A 20,642-nucleotide genomic window follows, 5' to 3' on the forward strand; every position below is an offset into this window, starting at 1 on the left:
GGATATTCAATATTCAGGAGGGATAGACAGGAAAGAAAAGGAGGTGGGGTAGCATTGCTGGTTAGAAAGGAGATTAACGCAATAGAAAGGAAGGACATTAGCCTGGAGGATGTGGAATCGATATGGGTAGAGCTGCATAACACTAAGGGGCAGAAAACCCTGGTGGGAGTTGTGTACAGGCCATCTAATAGTAGTAGTGAGGTTGGGGATGGCATTAAACAGGGAATTAGAAATGCGTGCAATAAAGGAACAGTAGTTATAATGGGTGACTTCAATCTACATATAGATTGGTTGAACCAAATTGGTAAGGGTGCTGAGGAAGAGGATTTCTTGGAATGTATGCGGGATGGTTTTCTGAACCAACATGTTGAGGACCCAACTAGAGAGCAGGCCATTCTAGATTGAGTGTTGAGCAATGAGGAAGGGTTAGTTAGCAATCTTGTCGTGCGAGGCCCCTTGAGTAAGAGTGACCGTAATATGGTGGAATTCTTCATTAAGATGGAGAGTGACATAGTTAATTCAGAAACAAAGGTTCTGAACTTAAAGAAGGGTAACTTTGAAGGTATGAGACGTGAATTAGCTGAGATAGACTGGCAAATGATACTTAAAGGGTTGATGGTGGACATGCAATGGCAAGCATTTAAAGATCGCATGGATGAACTACAACAATTGTTCATCCCAGTTTGGCAAAAGAATAAACCAGGGAAGGTAGTGCACCCGTGGCTGACAAGGAAAATTAGGGATAGTATCAAGTCCAAAGAAGAAACATATAAATTAGCAAAAAAAGTGGCACACCTGAGGACTGGGAGAAATTCAGAGACCAGCAGAGGAGGACAAAGGGCTTAATTTGGAAAGGGAAAAAAGATTATGAGAGAAAGCTGGCAGGGAACATAAAAACTGACTGTAAAAGCTTTTATAGATATGTGAAAAGAAAAAGATTGGTCAAGACAAATGTAGGTCCTTTACAGTCAGAAACAGGTGAATTGATCATAGGGAACAAAGACATGGCAGACCAATTGAATAACTACTTTGGTTCTGTCTTCACTAAGGAGGACATAAATAATCTTCCGGAAAAAGTAGGGGACTGAGGGTCTAGTGAGATGGAGGAACTGAGGCAAATACATGTTAGTAGGGAAGTGGTGTTGGGTAAATTGAAGGGATTAAGGGCAGATAAATCCCCAGGGCCAGATGGTCTGCATCCCAGAGTGCTTAAGGAAGTAGCCCAAGAAATAGTGGATGCATTAGTGATAATTTTTCAAGACTCCTTAGATTCTGGATTAGTTCCTGAGGATTGGAGGGTGGCTAATGTAACCCCACTTTTTAAAAAAGGAGGGAGAGAGAAACCGGGGAATTATAGACCGGTTAGTCTGACATCGGTGGTGGGGAAAATGCTAGAGTCGGTTATCAAAGATGTGACAACAGCACATTTGGAAAGAGGTGAAATCATCGGACAAAGTCAGCATGGATTTGTGAAAGGAAAATCATGTCTGACGAATCTTATAGAATTTTTTGAGGATGTAACTAGTAGAGTGGATAGGGGAGAGCCAGTGGATGTAGTATATTTAGATTTTCAAAAGGCTTTTGACAAGGTTCCACACAGGAGATTAGTGTGCAGACTTAAAGCACACGGTATTGGGGGTATGGTATTGATGTGGATAGAGAGTTGGTTGGCAGACACGAAGCAAAGAGTGTGAATAAACGGGACCTTTTCAGAATGGCAGGCAGTGACTAGTGGGGTACCACAAGGCTCAGTGCAGGGACCCCGGTTGTTTACAATATATATTAATGATTTAGACGAGGGAATTAAATGCAGCATCTCCAAGTTTGCGGATGACACGAAGCTGGGCGGCGGTGTTAGCTGTGAGGAGGATGCTAAGAGGATGCAGGGTGACTTGGATAGGTTAGGTGAGTGGGCAAATTCATGGCAGATGCAATTTAATGTGGATAAATGTGAGGTTATCCACTTTGGTTGCAAGAACAGGAAAACAGATTATTATCTGAACGGTGGCCGATTAGGAAAAGGGGAGGTGCAACGAGACCTGGGTGTCATTGTACACCAGTCATTGAAGGTGGGCATGCAGGTACAGCAGGCGGTGAAAAAGGCAAATGGTATGTTGGCATTCATAGCAAAAGGATTTGAGTACAGGAGCAGGGAGGTTCTACTGCAGTTGTACAAGGCCTTGGTGAGACTGCACCTAGAGTATTGTGTGCAGTTTTGGTCCCCTAATCTGAGGAAAGACATTCTTGCCATTGAGAGAGTACAAAGAAGGTTCACCAAATTGATTCCTGGGATGGCAGGACTTTCATATGAAGAAAGACTAGATTGACTAGGCTTATACTCACTGGAATTTAGAAGACTGAGGGGGGATCTTATTGAAACGTATAAAATTCTAAAGGGATTGGACAGGCTAGATGCAGGAAGATTGTTTCCGATGTTGGGGAAGTCCAGAATGAGGAGTCACAGTTTAAGGATAAAGGGGAAGCCTTTTAGGACCGAGATGAAGAAAAACTTCTTCACACAGAGAGTGGTGAATCTGTGGAATTCTCTGCCACAGGAAACAGTTGAGGCCGGTTCATTGGCTATATTTAAGAGGAAGTTAGATATGGCCCTTGTGGCTAAAGGGATCAGGGGGTATGGAGAGAAAGCAGGTTCAGGGTTCTGAGTTGGATGATCAGCCATGATCATACTGAATGGCGGTGCAGGCTTGAAGGGCCGAATGGCCTACTCCTGCACCTATTTTCTATGTTTCTAAGTACCATCCTGGTGTTGGACGAGGCTTTCTTCCAGTAGATGGTCAACAATCTTCTGAAGCTGCTTCTTTCCACTCAAGGGAAACTTTGCAACATAGCAAGAGCTTTGCATAAGTCAAGCTCTGCTCCCTGTCTGACAGAGAGCTGGGCTCCAACAACTTCCCAATCATTCCTCATAGTTCACAGCAGGAGAAACATGGGAGCCCCCTGAGGAACCTCTGCCCTCTGTTGCAGTGCTCAGTTGTTAACCCAGCTGAGTCAGCCTAGTCCCTGTTTCCATTTTACAATTAATTCAGCCACTAGAGATAGTGCTGCCACTCTGTAAGATTCTGTCGCAATTCTGAGAATTCCAAATTCCATATCACCTTTGCCTCACAAAAATCTTTATCAGGATTTTGCTCAATGCCTTCTAGCTTGAATAAGATTGGCTGTGATTTAGGACCTCTTGTCTAAGCTTGCCTGCTGCTGGAAAAAAGACCCATCAAACCTTCCAATATCCTAAATATCATTAATTAGATTGAATTTGCATTCCAGGCAGTACTGGCCAAATTTATGAATGTATTCACTCCTCAGAGTTTAATCATCTTTGCTCTGGAAACTTTCTAGTAAATTCCTCTGTTATTCCTCTAATCCAGTATATTCCTACTGTGATACAGTGACTGGAGCTGTACCTAGTTCCCCACATGTGGTCAAACCAAGGTTTTCTATAATGATAAGCAGAGGGAGCTTCTTGGTAAGCAGGTGGCTGAGAGGTTACCAGGAGCAAGTGGAAATGAAGAGCTGTGGTTCGAGTTAGATTAGTGGTGGAATGGTGGGCAGGCCCTATGAGCTGAATGGCCTATTTCTCTCTCTAATATGTCCATTCTTTTTCTTTTGAAACAAAGCCTTAGAAAAATACTTGCAGGAATGCACCATGCAACCCTTTCAGCACGCACTGCCGTTTGATAGAATCATAGCCAGTGCCATATTCCCACTCTCGCCCCATCCTCCCTAATGCCATTTGTGTCTCAAAATCTCCATCTTAAATATATTCCACAACATAGCCTCCCCAGCCTTCTATGGTAGAGAATTCCACTCTCAGAGTAAAGAAAGATCTCCTTGATTCAGTTACACCACTTGCACTATATCCTATGACAGTGATTCTGGATTCTAGACCTGCCCAACAGGCAGAAAAGGCATATTGACAGCATCTGCACTGTTTAGCCTCATCAGAAGTACAAATGTTTCACTGAGATTTCCTCTAAACCTTAATGGGTCCTCCTATGACACTCCTGATGTCCAAGAGTTATTCTACCAAATATTCTGTAAAATTTATCCCTGCAGTTCCCATATTGGTTGGCACAGTTACCAACTGAGTAAATACTGTCAAGGGGTAAAATAGAGCTGAGGTCTCTGTGTTGACTGCCTGATTTCAATGAAAAGCAGTTTAATATGGATTCTTGGAGTTGAGGTTGCCAGCAGTAAAGTGATTACTGTTTCCTTATAGGTATGCAATCGGGATTGCCTACAAGTCCGCACCGAAGCACGAGTGGATCGGGAAGAACGCCTTCTCCTGGGTATTCTGCCGGTGCAACAATAGCTGGGTGGCAAGGCACAACAGTAAGGAGTTCCCGGTGGAGCCGTCCCCTCACCTCCGAAGGCTGGGCCTCCTGCTGGACTATGATAACGGCTCACTGTCCTTCTACGATGCGGTTAATGCTCAGCAGCTGTACACCTTTGACATTGCTTTTGTCCAGCCCGTGTGCCCCACTTTCACTGTGTGGAACAAAGCCCTCACAGTCTTAACTGGTCTCCCCATACCGGACCACCTGGACTGTACAGAACAGATTCCTTAAGAAGCGTGTGGAGGTTCACATGAGGACCTCAGCTCTTGGCTTTGCAGTGGGAGTACTACGCGTAGCTGACTGGAACTGCCATGCCCAATCGGATTTCATCTCACTGTCCAGTTTGAGCTGGAGTTAAAGCATATTTTATGGACACAGGGTTTCAACCTGAAACGTTGACAATTTCTTTCCTTCCATGAATGCTGCTTGACTTGCTGCGTTTCTTCCAATTGCCTGTTGCTCCAGATTCCGGCACCTGCAGTCTCCATGTGATATGGATTGCTGCCTCTCCACACCGACTCAGCTTGTAGACGTACTTCCTTCGGCAAAGGGAGTTTGTTGCTTCTACCTGGTTTTGCATACCTTGGTCAATCGTTGGTTGATCTAAGCCAGAAGTTGAGAAGAGGAAGCTATTCAGTTACTGCTGTGCTCTGCTAAAGGGTCACTCCAACAATTTTGGGCAGACAGAGCTCATTATACTCCTTGTAAATGTGAATATTCAATTGTGTTGTGGAATGCACTCACAATGGTTCCATGGCTCCACTGAGGATTTTGGGAAGTCAGTTTTGAGGATTAGGATTTTTAAGTTTGATTCTTTGTTTCCTCTATTTTTCAACTGTTTCCATAGTCCTAACTAAAATTCCACAATTCTGATCCAAACCAAATCCTGTTTTGCTAAAGCATTCCCAGCTTATCTCAGATCATCTTCTCCTGCGATCTTTTCCATTCGTAGCCCCATGTCCCCATGACTTCTTGCTTTTCTTTATCCTGCTCACCTTCTTTGGAGGGTGGGGGGGGGGGGAGGGGGAGATAATTTTGAACCTCTGCACCTCACCATCTCTTGATCTGTCAACTGTAAGCACGTGTGTAAGTGATCAGATGGATTGAATTGTGTCAGTGGATGTCAAGTCAGATGAGGCCAGTGTTGACAACAGCAAGTGAATTTGGGCTCATATTGAATCTTTTCTTTGGGGAATGGTATTTGTTGGGCTGTCCAAATCTCATTGATTGAGACAAATTAACTGATAATTTCAAAACCATGCTTCCTTCCCCACTGGCTGCCTGACAAGTCTTTTGCAGCTGTGCTAACACTGAGACTTTAACATAGCTTCCTTACTCAGTAATATGTCCTGGCAAAGCTTTTTCCTTCTTGTCAAGTTCTCTTAAGTTATTCTCAAACTCAGTGCAGAGATAGGATTTCTTTATGGTTCCGTGCACAACCATCCAATTATAAAATGGCTTGGGAAGAGTTGGTATCCATTGAAATCCCTGTTATGTACTGACAGTGGACATTGATCCTACCCCAGAGTTACATTTATGAAAATCTGCCCCTTAGTACACTTAGTTACCTACCTGTAGCAACCAATACAATGTGCATTCATGTTTGCATTGACATTACACTTTAGATGCAGGAGAAGATAAGCCTGTTAAACTTCCTCACCTGGCTCTGATAAGTTTCTGCTTTGTACTTACTCTTATATAGGAGTATTAATAAGTTATTTATATAAAGTGATTTTAACTAAAATTGTTAGAACCCTTTTGCTTTTGCACAATCAATGTTTACTTTTGTATTTATGCATAGGTGAATTGTTGGGAAGTTGAGATATATGTGGGGGAAAAAAGATAAAGTTATGATTTTTCCAGCAGGATTATTAAGAAATCTTATTATGATGCTATTGTTGAGGACAGACTGTGTAGTGGACTGTATAGTTCAGTTGCTTTATAAAATTATCTTCCCTAAATGGAATGTAAACTGTGCTGAAATGAATTTAAGGAGTCAACATCCCATTTCTGTACAACTACTCACTGGAGATGGACTTTGATAGTGTAATTGTGTAGAGGAAAGAAACTTCGGTGGCCTATTTCTTCTCATGGACCAGAGTGGTTAGTTGGGTTGAAGCTGTCCTTCAAAAAAACGTTAGTATTTCGCCAAGCTTTCTCCAGTAGGCAACAGATGTCAGTCAACCAGTTCCAAGTATCTCTAACTTTTCTGAAGTATCATTGGGGAGTAGCAGATCGTGGCTTTCCTTTCTGACCACGGTTTCTTTTTCCTTCTGACAGCTCCACCCAATTTACCTAATGACCTTTACACTAGACGCATTTACACTGCCATTTTAATGTGGTAAACCATCCTTAGGAACAAAGCCTGAGTTAAAATGGGGGAGGGTGTGATTGGAAGAATTATTGCAAGGATCATCCTTGGAAGTTGAGTGAGGACCAATCCCAATCTCAAGTCAATAGGCCACAATTTAGATGAGGACTGGTGGAAATGTTAAGTAAAGGGACGACTGCAATTTGACGCAGAACTTAGAATATAAAATGTTGAAGAGTGCAGTACAGTACAGGCCCTTTGACCTATGATGTGGCAACCTTTTAACCTACTCCAAGAACAATCTAACCATTTACTCCTGCATAATCTTCCAAGGATAATTGCAGGAGAAAGGGTTAAGAATGGAAAAAGAAGCTTTTGAACGATAGATTCACTTCCCAGGTCTGTAAATCAGGTCATTGTAACTGCAGGTACACTTTGTCATTTTGAGACCTCAGAAAAGATAAAGGACAGAGTAAATAAACAAGATTTCTATTCCTGGGAATATAGAGTGCTATGGATGCTCAAGTGGTGATTTTTAAAATAGCGGGTTTTGATATGGAAAAGCTAATTCCTCTGATCTGGGTGTCTAGACAAGCAAACCCAATCTGAAATCTTAACCTGAGGCTGTTTACAGCTGAAATATTTCTTTCACGCAGAAAACAATGGAAATCCAAAATTCTCTCACTTAGAGGCTAGGGGGTGTGAAGCTGACATTTCTGAGACTGAAATCTATAGATTCTTTTCAGACAATAAAATGGAGTTATGGTATAAATTTACCATAATTTACCCGATTGGGGGTACCAGATCAAGAGTCTAATTATTTGTCGCCGGTTCCCATGTACATTAAATATGTTATTACAGTGTCTTCAAAAGTTGTAAATGGATACAGTGTGTAAACCTTTCAGCTTGAAGTTAAAAAGGGGTATTATCTATTCTGATTTTCAATCAGTCTAAATCAGCCCAATGTTCACCTGTAAACCTACTGTTAAGAGTTTCATGTGGGGATAGTATTTCATTTCATATAGGAATTTTGTTCTAATTGAGCCAGTTAGGGAATTGAATAAGAATGTGCATGAAAATGCAATAATCCTCACTGGAAAATTAAGCACATTTTGTGCCTTATGATCTCTCTGTTTCAAAAACAGCCACAAAACCTGGTGACCATGACTTCAGTAGAACTTAGCTTGTCTATTATGGACCATGGATGTCAATTCCAGCACAAAGGTACTTATTTCTAAGTGGAACTCCAGAATGGTGGTGTCAAGGACTGAGATGCCATTCTGATCAGAGGACTCTATTGTATCTGTCAATACACAGAAAACTTTTGATTTAAAGTTGCACGTCTGCCATTGAATTCTGACAGTATTTTGACAGTGGTGGTTCTTTATAAGTGATTGCTGCAACGAAACGGACAGCCAAGTGACTTGGACACTAGTAAGAACTGTCTGGAGTTCACAAACTCACTGCAATCTGGTGTCAAAAGGTCAATGCAAACGACTTCAAATATCGAGTTACAAATCCTGCGTGTCGTTGAAATGGCGCATTCTGAGTTGCCATGGAAAGAGGTCATGTGATCTGTCAAAAGGCAGTGCCACAGAGACTGCTGTTGAACGGTGTCAGTACCTCTGCTTAAAGACTCACCCTTCGCCATCACATATTACCTCCGGAAAGTAAACTGGAGAGTGACTGCGCAAAATCAGACTCTGAAGTCAGCCATTCAGTTTAAGCCAGTCCATCCCTTCCTAAGGATTGCTTTTATGAATATGGTCAGTCTTTCCGTCAACATTCAACAGTTCAACTGGTAAAGATGCTCCTCACCTTGTTATCAGCATGGCAGCAATGTACAGTGATGGAGGAACGTTTCCATATACTGTATTAATGTCAACAGACACCACCACAACACTTCAACCCTGGCTATGGATTTTGCTTTTGTTCTTTTATGATTTTAATGAAGCAGCCTGATTTTTAAAAAATATTTTGCAGTACTGAATTCAATGTGTGATTCTGGAATAAAGAACTCGTCATATCTAGCCAGACTTTCTTGTTGGGTTTTGGTTCTCAAAATTGATCCAGCAGCCCAGGATTTATTTTTATTTTACTGATGGGGTTAGTATCATTGGGGGGGGGGGTGCAATATCATGAATCACGAGTGGCAAACTTGTTTCAAAATCAGAGGCCCCTCATCAGGACCTTATGAGGGCTCTCAGCCCAAAACCTCAACCGTTTTGTCATTTCTGTAGGTGCTGCCTGAGCTGATGAGTTCCTCCAGCATTTTGTGTGTGTTTCTCTGCATTTCCAGCATCTGCAGTATCTCTTGTGTTCTGAATCGGAGGGCTGTTGATGGAAGAGAGTGTGAGAGAGAGAGAGAGAGAGAGAGTGTGTGTGTGTGTGTGTGTGTGTGTGTGTGTGTGTGTGTGTGTGTGTGTGTGTGTGTGTGTGTGTGTGTGTGTGTGTGTGTTCACAAATGTTCTGACCAATATTTCAAAATCACTGAAACAGGTTATTTGATCACTTTCTCTTTGCGTGTATGGATTCTAGTGGTGTGTAGATAGACTTGGACATCTCCTTCATCGAGATTGTGATCTCTTTAAGATATTATGCATACTGTAAAGTGCTTTGGGAAAGTGATTACAAAAGTTTTCTTTAAAATAAGAATAGAGAATTCTGGAGATATTCAACCGGTGAAGCAGTACTCGCGGAAAAAGAAATAGTCAATGCTTTAGGTTGAAGGTCCTTTGACAATAACTCTTCTATCGATTTCCACAGATGCTGCCTGACCTGCTGAATGTTTTCTGCAATTCTGGTTTTATTTCAGATGTTCACAATTTGCAGTTTTTTTTGATTTTCATTTCCAAGTTCTTTGTTACACTCCCAAAACAAAGCTTTAATGTCAGTCCTAATGGACAATTCAATTTCTGGTTAATTCCATATTTCCTTCCAACGGGGTGGGGGGGGTGTCCAGCCCACTGAATTTATGCTGGTTCACAGAGCAATCCCACTCTCCCCACCGATAATTGTTTGACACACAACCTTTGGGAAAATAAGGCTTGCTGTCCAATTTTAAGATAATTCCACACGCTGAATCCAGAACTCTGGATGTATGTATGGAAAATAGCTGGAAATGTCCACTTATTTGCCAAGCTGAAGTTCTGTGGGCTGAGATGAAATAAACTTTTTTATTACCTTGACCCCTGTGTGAATGGGTGCTGGCCATTGTGTTGATTTCAATGGTTCTGATTTTCTCATGATGGAATGTGAGTCTTAACTTCTGGTTCAGCAAACCAGAGATGAGGCATTGTATTCTACAATATACTGTTTCAAAGTAACATCCTGTTCTTTCATGTTCTGTGCAGTCTACGAGGGCTGATAAGGAATGGCATTATTTTGAATATTAACTTCTGAGATTTCATTCACAGAAAGGGCTAAGATTTACTGCTGAATTCCTGTACCCTGACAAGGTGGAAATGGGTTATCATAGAGTTTTAGACTTGAAGACAGCCCATCAACTCTCTGAATCCATACTGACCATTAATCTCCCGTTTGTATCAATCTTTCACTAATTCTAACTTTCCTTTTATGTATTCCCATTTACTACCACGTACCTACACACTCAGGATAGCTTATCCTGTCCAATTAATCTAGAAGGAAGGAAATTGGGGTGTCTGGCGGAAATCCATGAGGTCACGGGGAGAATGGACAAACGTCCCATACTGATAGTCAGGATCATAGCCAAGCTGCCTGAGCTGTGGCAACTACTGGTGCAGCTTTCTGATGGAGTTGGGTGGTTTGCTGTGCCACGACAGGGAGGTGTAAAGTCAACCACAGTATCCTGGCCGAGGAGCCTAGGGTAAGCCAGATTGGATATCTTCCCCCAAAGGCCTATTTGAAACACTTGTCCAAGTTAGTAAATTAAATGTACGGTGGCAATATAGTTACGTAACTCAACTAATGTCCAAAAAGGGGAAAACTGACCTGGATTTACAAGTTCAAATCCCAGCACCACAGCCGGCAAATGTAACTTAAGGAAATGGAATAAATTTGGAATTAACAAACATAGACCGGGAATTTATTGTATTGTTCTGGACGTCTGTCTGGCTTTCATTCAGGGAAGAGGATCTGCAATGTTTTGCCATCTATTTCCCATGTAGCTCCAGATCCATTGATGTGGTTGCTTCTGAAATGGCCCAGGAAGTCAGCCAGATCAAGGGTCCATCAGGTGTGGACAGCACACTGTCATCGATGCACACATCCAGCAGTGAACACTGTGGCACAGTGACCTGGCTGGTTAAACAGCACCAGTGACCTGGGTTCGATCCTGACCTCGGCTACCGTCTGTGTGGAGTTTGAACAGTCTCCCCAGGGTGCTTTGGTTTCAGACCAAGGGCCTCCTGTGTTTAAGAAAATATGGAAAAACAAAACTGAGCATCAAGAACAATAAACTGAACCTCAGAATCCTGGCTGAAGAATCCACAGATGGGTCTTTTGCCTCCTCTCCACTTCCAGGAATCTGTGCATTCCCAGGATATTCTCCTTAATCTCCCTGGAAAGGTCTCAATGGAATAGTTTAACACATTGACTGAATTTGCTGCATTCTAAGCTGGGTAATGAACTGGGTTCCTAATACCGGGGAAATTAATTGTAAGTTACTGTTGGTGAGAGTGGTTATGGTGTCATGGCGATGGACAACCATTTGTGGTTGAACAGAGTCATGGGAAAGCATTTTCCTTGGATATCTATATTCAGAGCTGGCAGCTACACATGGGAAAGTCAGTGCAAGGTTGGCTCCCTCAATTCCTGGGCTATTTTTGTGCAGGTCAACTCATTGGCAACAAATTCAAACTTGCGTGCTGATTAATGTTTTTAAACTTAATTATGTTAAAATAAACAGATTGTGGCATAGAAATTGATCTTGGCTGATGGACAAACCACGTACAGATTGTTTTACATCCTGTCTGCTCAACACTTCCAATCGTGAAGGCAGAAGGGAATACAGCAACTTTCCCAGCTCCAGAATGCCCCTGGGCCGCTCTGCAGTCAGTGTGGCACCTGCTGAAGTGTCGCCACTGTTGTAAGAAGCTGTAGCAGCCAAGGTGCCTGCAGACAGCTCCCAAAAACAATAATGACATTAATAATCAATGGAGCATGTTTTGCTGGACCAGAATCCCAGGGCAGACTCATGGGGTCATTCCACCTCCCAAGCCTTGGTTTGATATCTAGTCCGAAGGGCTGACCTGCTGAGGGTGTAGCACTCCCTCAGCGGTGCAATATCTTGCCTGAGAAACTTGGGTTGCAGGAGTACGTGATGAGCCCTTGATAAGTGATGCAGTGATGAGTATTTTCCCACCTTTACCTTAGCTGGTGCAAGGGCATGTGCCAATTTAACATGTCCATTTAAAGCTTGTAGAAAGGAAAGGAAAGTGGAGTGATAGATAGGCACAGTCAGCATGGTTGAGTTGAGTCAACAAACTCTTCATAACTCATTGCACATAATTTTGCCCCCACCTCATCACTGCTGTGAGTATTGTCTAGCTCGGTGAGTGAAGAATATAGTGACGACTAATCATTAGAGTGGCACAGTAGCGTAGTGGTTAGCACAACGCCTTATAGTACCGGCGGCCCGGGTTCAATTCCTGCTGCTGCCTGTATGTTCTCCCCGTGACCGCATGGGTTTCCTCCCACAGTCCAAAGTCGTATCCGTTGGGAGGTTAAATTGGTCATTGTAAATTGTCCCGTGATTGGGTAAGGATTAAATTGAGGGATCACTGTAATAAATAAACTATAAATAAATAACAATAAATAAACTACACTCTCTCTGACTGTAGTTGGTGATGCAGCTTACTGTGTCTGTAAGACATGTTGGTGCAATCCCTGTAGACCTACATGAAACCAGTCTGAAGAATCGTTTATGAGGCACACAGAGACTGAACAAGCACGTGTATGCTGTAATATTTCACATCATTGCTGGAAACACTCAGCAAGTCGGGCAGCATCTTCATCAGAGAGAAAAACAAATGAATTTTCAGTGCCAGAGAAGGTGGATGGGATGGAGGAGTTAAGCTGGGGTCACGGAGTTACTTTGCTTATACATCTTTGGGTGAGTTACCTTTCTCATTGTGTTATAATTAGCCTGGATGCACTTCACCTCTGAGAATACATTTTTAAAGCCCTCCTTACCCCCACCCCTTCAAATGCCCGCCACGTCTCACCATTCTCCCTGCTGCCCTATGTCAGTGCTACAGGAATCCTCTGATTTACTGACAGATGCTCCCAATGGGGAAGGACAGATACTGATTCTGTCTGGAGGTAGTTGGGGAAATTTTATCACCTGGCCTCCCACCTCCAGCCACATCAAACATCTCCTCCCACCAACACACACTCTGCTGCTGTTCGCTACCCCATCCATGCCACCTGACCATACCCAGAGTTCCCTCGCCCTTTGGAACGAAAATAAACATTTTGCCGCCCAAATAATTTAATTCTTCACAGCTGGTCAAGCAATCATTCCTTTCATTTTTGTGTAATTAACGAACAACAGTGTCCAAAGAAAATGGAAGGCTGTTTTGACCTGGCCTCTTGAGTTTTCTCCTGGGTGCTTGCAAGAGATTTGGAGAGGTTAATCGTTGATGCATGAGGATAATCTGAACAGGCATGTGAAGTGTAGGTTCACACCAAATGCTCCTGGGAATATGAAAACGAAAGTGACCAACACAATTGAGATAGAACATTTGACGGGGTTCCCAAATGTTCCAAGAAAGAGCACTGGGTACCTTCATGACTTGACAGCCTCAAGCATCTGACAACCAATAAGATACCAACAGGGTGTAGTTACCCCTGGAATCCAGTGAAAGGCTGCAGCAGACTGGTACACAGCAAGCTGCCAGAATCAACGTGATAATTACTGTCTCATCGAAACTCGGCAATGCTGATCACTGGATACATACTCGTCAGAACACCAGTGCTAACTCCCCTGGAATTTTCAAATTACAGTCCCAGAATCTTTTCCTGAGATGGGAGAAGGGATCACATTTCAATATCACATCCACTGGTGCCTCCAGCAGTGTATCTTTACCACTACAAAGATATGTGTACAAAGTCCGTCAGAGTGTAAGGTGGTGTGGGATGTGAAATCAGTCGGGCTGTCAAAACTGGAAGAGGAACAAATCTAATGGATGTGATATTTGGTTCAAAGCAAATTCGAGGGGCAATGACCTGCTGAATAAGCAGCGGAGAACCCTTTTGCGGAGACTCACTCAGCTCTGCTGTCACAAGGATCATTACAGAAAATCTTTCCTACCAAATGCAATAAGCATTTACAACAGTTCATCTCCATGAGACAGGACAGCACATATCATAGTACAGTAGTCTCTGTTTTATTATTTCATACATTATTATTGCACAGTATTGCACATTAATACATTAATATGTATATTATTCTGTGCTTTATTATTAGTTAATATTATATTTATTATTATTGCTAAGTGTGTTTTTAAATGTTTCTGCTGTAATGAAATAATTTTCCACTCAGGATCAATGAAGTACTTATTATTAATATGCAATTGGGCATTTAGGCTAGCAACAAGTTGAAATAACTACAATCATTCTGGCTGTACTGACAGTCTGTGTTGTCCCAATTGTAGTCCAACTTCCTGTGTACAAAGGATTTTGTTCACACCTCCTGCCTAACCCCTGGAGGTTAGGATTTACAGAAGTTGGGTATATTGTAGACTGATAAAGGGAGAGCTGTATCTGCAAGAGTTCAGTAGGCATCTTGCAGCTCTGGTTCTTTCCATTTCTCTTTTGGTCGGTAGTTTACCCACTTCCAGTCCCAATGAAGGGTCTCGGCCCAAAACATCAACTGTTTATTCATTTCCATCGATGCTGAGTTCCTCCAGCATTTTGTGTGTGTCGCTCTGGATCTCCAGCATCGGCAGAAACTCCTGAGCTTGACCACTCACTATTTGTTTTGTTAGTTGTTTCCTGGAAACCTGGTGAAATATTCAGTGGGGAGGTACTAAAGACCAATTTGACAGTTACCAGCAGTAAGAATGGCGTCACTACAAAGACATCAAGGAGCAGGGCATGGCCTGGTACAGTCCGAGGAGTGTGTTAAGTGTAATGGTACAACATTCTCCAGACTAATCCACAAAGTGAGGATTCCCTCTTGCACTATTTATTTTATTTACCTTTTTTATTGTAACTTATGGTAACTCTTAATGTTTACACTACACTGCTTCCGCCAAACAACAAATTTCACAGCATATGTCAATGAAAATAAAGCTGAGTTGTCGGTTACAATCTCAGGTCTCAGTCTGGAAGTGAGGCGAAGACCAGATCATCCACTCTTCAGCACTCCAAGGAGGAGCTTGCCTGCTCTTCCTGCGTTGAACACTGCCTTACAGTCTTTTATGCCAGTCAAGAAGGCACACGGTGGCTTGAATGATGCGGCTTTGAATATGCCCTCCTAGTGGGCTGAAGTGGCAGCCATGTCCATTTGTTCAGTTCTGCAGTCTGGGCTTCAACTGTGACCTTCTGACTCCAAGACAGGAGCACCACCACTTCAAGCACTGCTGCCATCCTTTAAAGGAAACATCACAGTTTATACTTGCAAATGGACCACTGTCAGTCTTTGTGCCCCGGTGTCCCTCTTAGTGGGATGGTGGGTTATGTTAAATAGAAGCGGAAACTCTGATTCATGATCTGCTGTGAGAGAAAATCTACCAAATCAGTGGATTTATTTTGTCACTCCCAACTGCTGGAGGAGAGAAAAGGCGAAGAGAGTGTGACCTCTTTAATACTGATAGGATTATATTATAGCAAAAGCTGGTGAACATCATTGCACTCCTCCGTCCCCCATCACACGGTAGCGTAGCGGTTACCACAATGTTTTACAGTACGAGCGACCAGGGTTTAATTCTCGCTGCTGCCTGAAAGCAGTTTGTACCGTGACTGTGTGGGTTTCCTCTGGGTGCTTCATTTTCCTCCCACAATCCAAAGATGTGCGGTTGATAGGTTAATTGGTCATTATAAATTGTCCCATGATTAAGCTAGGATTAAATCGGGAGATTGCTGGGCTGTGAGGCTTAAAGGCTGGAAGGGCACTGTATCTCAATAAATTTTTAAAAAGTCTTCCATGAGCAAACTATGCTGATAAACATGCTCTTCTCATGAACAAACTTACCCCACAGTCACACTTGCACATGATCACACCTACTACATCAGTACACTGGCGCAATTACCCTGGCGTCACAGTTAATAGTACTATTGCTTACGGAGCCAGTGACCAGAGTTCAACACAGGCCTCTGACGGTGTCCCTGTGGAGTTTGCATGCTCTTCCTGTAACTGTGTGGGTTTCTTCAGGGTTCTGTGGTTTCCACCCACATCCCACAGCACCTCTTCTGTGCCAGTCCCACAGTCCTCAATTCCTCAATCTCCTAAAAATTTAACTATCTCCACCTTAAATTTATCTTCTGCCACTGCCACGCTCAGTGGCAGAGAATTTCAGAGATGCATTACCTTGATTGGTTCCTTATTTTGAAGGTACAGAATGTCCCCTTGTTCATAACTCTCAGCCATTAGATTATTTATATCATCTTTGAAACTCATTAGTAACCTGGGACTTGAAGTTTGGATTCATGCAGTTGGCCGACATGCCCAGGATTTGATAATAAATTCTTCAGCATCTAGCTAAAGCTTAGCTAGTTTCGAGGCAGGAAATTGCTATGGATGGGAGAAGAGTGATTTATGAAAAGCTGCTCCTCCTCTTAATGAGCTCAAGATTCTCCCATAAGATTATTTACCATCTTCGGTATGGATGTTGCTGTCAAATTCAAAGATGAACGAGAACATTTAAAATGAAGTGACTTACTTTGACAGGCTATTCAAATCTCAGTGTAAGTTCATGAGAAAAGCTGTTGACAAGAATGTATCAGCTTTCAAAGAGCATATCTAAGGTTAACCATGGCTGGAGGTGTTATGTAAGGGACCTTGTGCAATGTTCCTAAGCAATTTCTCACTTGTCACACTTATCAGTCTGATGACAATTATATGATTCAGTAAAAGCCAATCATTGGTTTGAAAGGCTTCATATTCAGGTTGCCTGGATGCCTTTGTGGAGTTAATCATGCCCTAAAGCTTTGTACTTTTAAAAGGAATTGACTCACGCTGCCTTTTGACTGATGTGATTGTGTTAGGCAAAAATGTGACCTTTGAGATCTAGAATAAACTCAACTCTCTTGTACCAGTGTTTCTCCCATCCTATAAATTATTATCAAATGGGGACATGTTTTGCTAATCGCAAAATGAAACAAAATTGCAATTTCTGATAGAAGGCCATGGACCTGAAATGTTAACTCTATTTCTCTCTTCACAGATGCTTCCTGATTTGCTGAGTATTCTCAGCTCTTTCTGCTCTGATTGGAAGTTTTGATAACCTCTTTATTCCACAGTGAAAATACCGATCAGTTGAACTTGGAGAGCAGCTGGAATGATCACACGGTCATATGGGATTACGTGGAGCAGATGGGTGAACCAGCCCAACTGGTCATGCCTCACTTAAAGCTCCTCCTACCGGTCCATTCCCAGTTATTATTAAATATATCTCCATTCTTCTACCATTCCACTCTTTGGGGTGAGAATGTGAACCTTCTGAGTTTCTTTGAAATTTTCCATCTTGACAGTAGTAATAAATAGTACAGAGAGGTTTTCAAGCTCATTCCCAACATGAAGAATTGTTCATCTGGACCAGGGATTCCCAACCTGGGGTCCGTGGACCCTTTGGTTAATGGTCAGACTCCGGGGCATAGAAAAGGTTGGGAACCCTGATGTAGACAGTTCTAATAGCCTCCAGTTTCACTGTGCCTCACTGGTGGATACATCCTCTCCATACACTTTTCTCAAGAGAATAATGTGTCTTCATTCTTCCTCGTGTTTCTACTGTCTTCTTTGTAAACTTTCTCTAAAGTGGGGGGGGGGGGGAGGTCGCCACTCAGGACTGGGATGGGAGAAATTTGTTCAAATGAAGGTGTGTTCATCTTTGGAATTCTTGTCTCACAAAGCTACAGAGGCTGAATCACTGAGTATGTTAGAGGAAGAGATGAATAGAAGTTTGCATTTTAAGGGAATCAAGTGATACAGGGTTATTGCAGAAAAGTGGCTCTTTAGAAAAATGAGCTATGGTGTTACCAAATGTTATAGTTTACTCAAAGGGCCAAATGGCTTTTTTTGCCTCCCTTCCTTAAATTCCTATGTTCCTCAACCAGGACTGTACGCAATTTGTGATATTTCTCTAAGTATTGCATCTTGTCTTCATATGGTCTAAAACAATAAAGGCACTGAGGTGTCCCACGAGTGGGACATTTGCTCTTTTATATCTAGCTCTCCTTCCCTTCCAACCTGCTTTCCACCCTCTGCTCTTTGACCACAGTGCACAGTTTGTTGATGCTCGTGGTCTAAAGTCTCTTTTCCCATCTGCCTCGTGGAGCCTGTCGTTAATCAATTCCCATGTCCGCACAGACTCTGAGGTGGAGCATGCACAAGGGGGTCCCCAGAAGGGCTGGAATGAGACATCCCTGAGGAATATAATAGCACAATTGTATTTCTGTACCTCTGCAAAGAACAGGGGTTTGCAGCCTGGGGGCGATCGCGGTTTTGGGACGAGCTGTAACCCAGGGCCAGATTGGCAAGGTCTCGGTGTCAGGATACGAGGGGAAGAGAGAGGAAAGCAGTCGCAGTCACAGTCAGCAGAGAGGAGGTGAAAAGATAATTAGAAGAGGTGTAGGTACAGAGCAGCTTCTCATCATGGAATCACAATCATGCATTAGGATGAACACGCACCAAGCTTGTCCATGGAATAAGTTCGAGTGAAGGCTAGAGAGGAGAGCGCTATAAAAGATTTAAAAGGGAATTCCAGAGCTTAAGGTCTGTCCATACTCAGATTAGATGATGTTTCATGTGAGCAAAATGTCACATCAATTTAATGCATTATAAAGTACACTGTAGCCATAACTAATATTACAGATTTATAGATAGATCATTCTTCATTAAAAATATATTAAAATAGATTTATAATTTATTAGCAATGAGACAGTTTTACAGTGTAAGTAATACAAGTTTTATATTGACAGAATAAAATCTGAATTCCTGCAGCTGTGCTAGTCAGCCAAGCACAAGGGTCAGTTCACATCCCTCTGGAACTAAACATCAGCAACTTTACAATCTGGCAATGCAGTCCGAGTATCCAGCCTCACTATCGTAGATCCAATCAGAGGCAGTGACAAGACCATCTTCTGGGACAAGAATATAAATTACCAGTAATTTGAGATTTGTGCTGGGGGTATCAAGCTTGGGAAAAGCAGGTGGCTTTGGGCCCAGGGTGACCCAAGTGTTGCAACAGAATCATCAGTGCGTGGGGTAGAAAGCCATGAGCTGAATTTTCAGTTGTTGTCCGTGTGAGACTGCTTTAAAGAATGCTTTAGGCCACCTTCATCCTCTTTCTTACCAAGACTCTCGGTTGCAGATTTCCAAGCCACGATGATGCATAGCTAGGAGGTGGTGGTGCCCCCAAGCAACTTCTGCCCTTGATTTTCCTGCTGGTTTGGGAGCTATTGCGGGAGTCGTTTGGGTGAGTAAGTGTGGCACACAACAGACACTGTGCACCAGCGATGTGGGAAATGAATGTTTAAATGTTTAGGATGGTGAATGAAGTGCCCTTTAAACAGGCATCCCATGGTGTTGAGCTTCTTGAGAGGCATTGGAGCTGAACTTATTTAGAGGAATGGAGTGTATTCCTTCGCATTCCTGGCTTGTATTTTGAAGATAGGGGAAAGGCTTGGGGTGTCAGGAGATGAGAGTCACTAACAGAATATCTAGCCTCCCTGCTGCACATTGAGTAACTACTCTTGCTAGGATGTAGATGGTGACAGACTTTGTGATGGATACCAGGGGCAAGTGTTTTAACTCTTCCTTATTGGAGATAGGTGGCACTTCTGTGGCTCAAATGTTATTTGCCACTAATCTGCCCCTGCTTGAATGTTGTCTTGGTCTTATTTCTTGGAGATATGATTTCTTGGTCTGGGGATATATGATAGTAATATCAAAGATGTATGTTTATGATGAAAAGCAAAAATAAACTCAAATGTTAAGATTTCCAATAATAATTCATTCTTAAGAGCATGTAGAAGGATGTAAGAGGAAATCAGATAGATACCTTTGGACATGGGATAGCAAATGACTACTTAAATCATCAACTATTAACTCATTAATCTGAAACAATAGCTCCATTTCTCTCTCCATAGATGCTGCCTGGCCTGCTAAGTACTTCCATCATTTTCTGATTTCTACCCCATAATTTTGCTCTGGGTAAATTCCATATTTAAAATTTTAAAGTCAGCTTTCTCCTGTTGTTCTAATGTTTTGCTATTCTTTCCTTGCATGTTTCAGACACAGTATTTGAATCCAGCTTCATGCATCATTTACAATATTTTGAACGGTATGCTGTTGTCTGTGGCCAGTCAAGTCTCTATGGAGCTCAGTGTGATTCTGAATCATAGGCTAATTGTACCATTCTGAATTCAAGTGTTTTCAAACAGTTACGACTTTGATATTTTTCCAGCAGCCCTGGGATAAAACTCACTGTCTGAACATGATTCATCATCAGTTTGCATGGCAAGTTTGCTGCTTATTTCTCCAGAAGATATTGCCCTTTAAGGACCAGCATTTTTGCTGCAGAGACTATGAGTTTAGCACAGTTAAACAAGGCACTTAGACAAGATCAAATGAATACTGGCACTGTCCAAGGATCAGAATGGAATGATGGGCTAAATATCTTCGCTTAGATTTTAAAGTGCTTCCCATGATTATAAAACATTTGGCCACCTACCTACAGGAAAGATGTAATTAAGCTTTAAAGACTACAGAGACAACTTACAAGGATGCTGCTGGTTCTGGTGGACCTGAGTTATATGGAAAGATTGAATAG

The 20,642-nt window shown here is 42.4% G+C and overlaps 1 protein-coding gene across 2 annotated transcripts in view; it reads left to right on the forward strand.

Moving 5' to 3' along the window:
• The window catches only part of LOC140727914 (E3 ubiquitin-protein ligase Midline-1), a 389,541-nt gene extending 380,845 nt beyond the window's left edge, over positions 1-8,696 (forward strand). For both annotated transcript variants that reach the window (XM_073045882.1, XM_073045881.1), the window contains exon 10: positions 4,238-8,696. In XM_073045882.1, the coding sequence (XP_072901983.1) occupies positions 4,238-4,586 (349 nt within the window). In that variant the 3' untranslated portion in view covers positions 4,587-8,696. The remainder of the gene's footprint in view (positions 1-4,237) is intronic.
• The last annotated feature ends 11,946 nt before the right edge of the window (positions 8,697-20,642 follow it).

The sequence above is a fragment of the Hemitrygon akajei genome, chromosome 5, assembly GCF_048418815.1.
Source record: "Hemitrygon akajei chromosome 5, sHemAka1.3, whole genome shotgun sequence".
Classification (NCBI taxonomy): Eukaryota; Metazoa; Chordata; class Chondrichthyes; order Myliobatiformes; family Dasyatidae; genus Hemitrygon; species Hemitrygon akajei.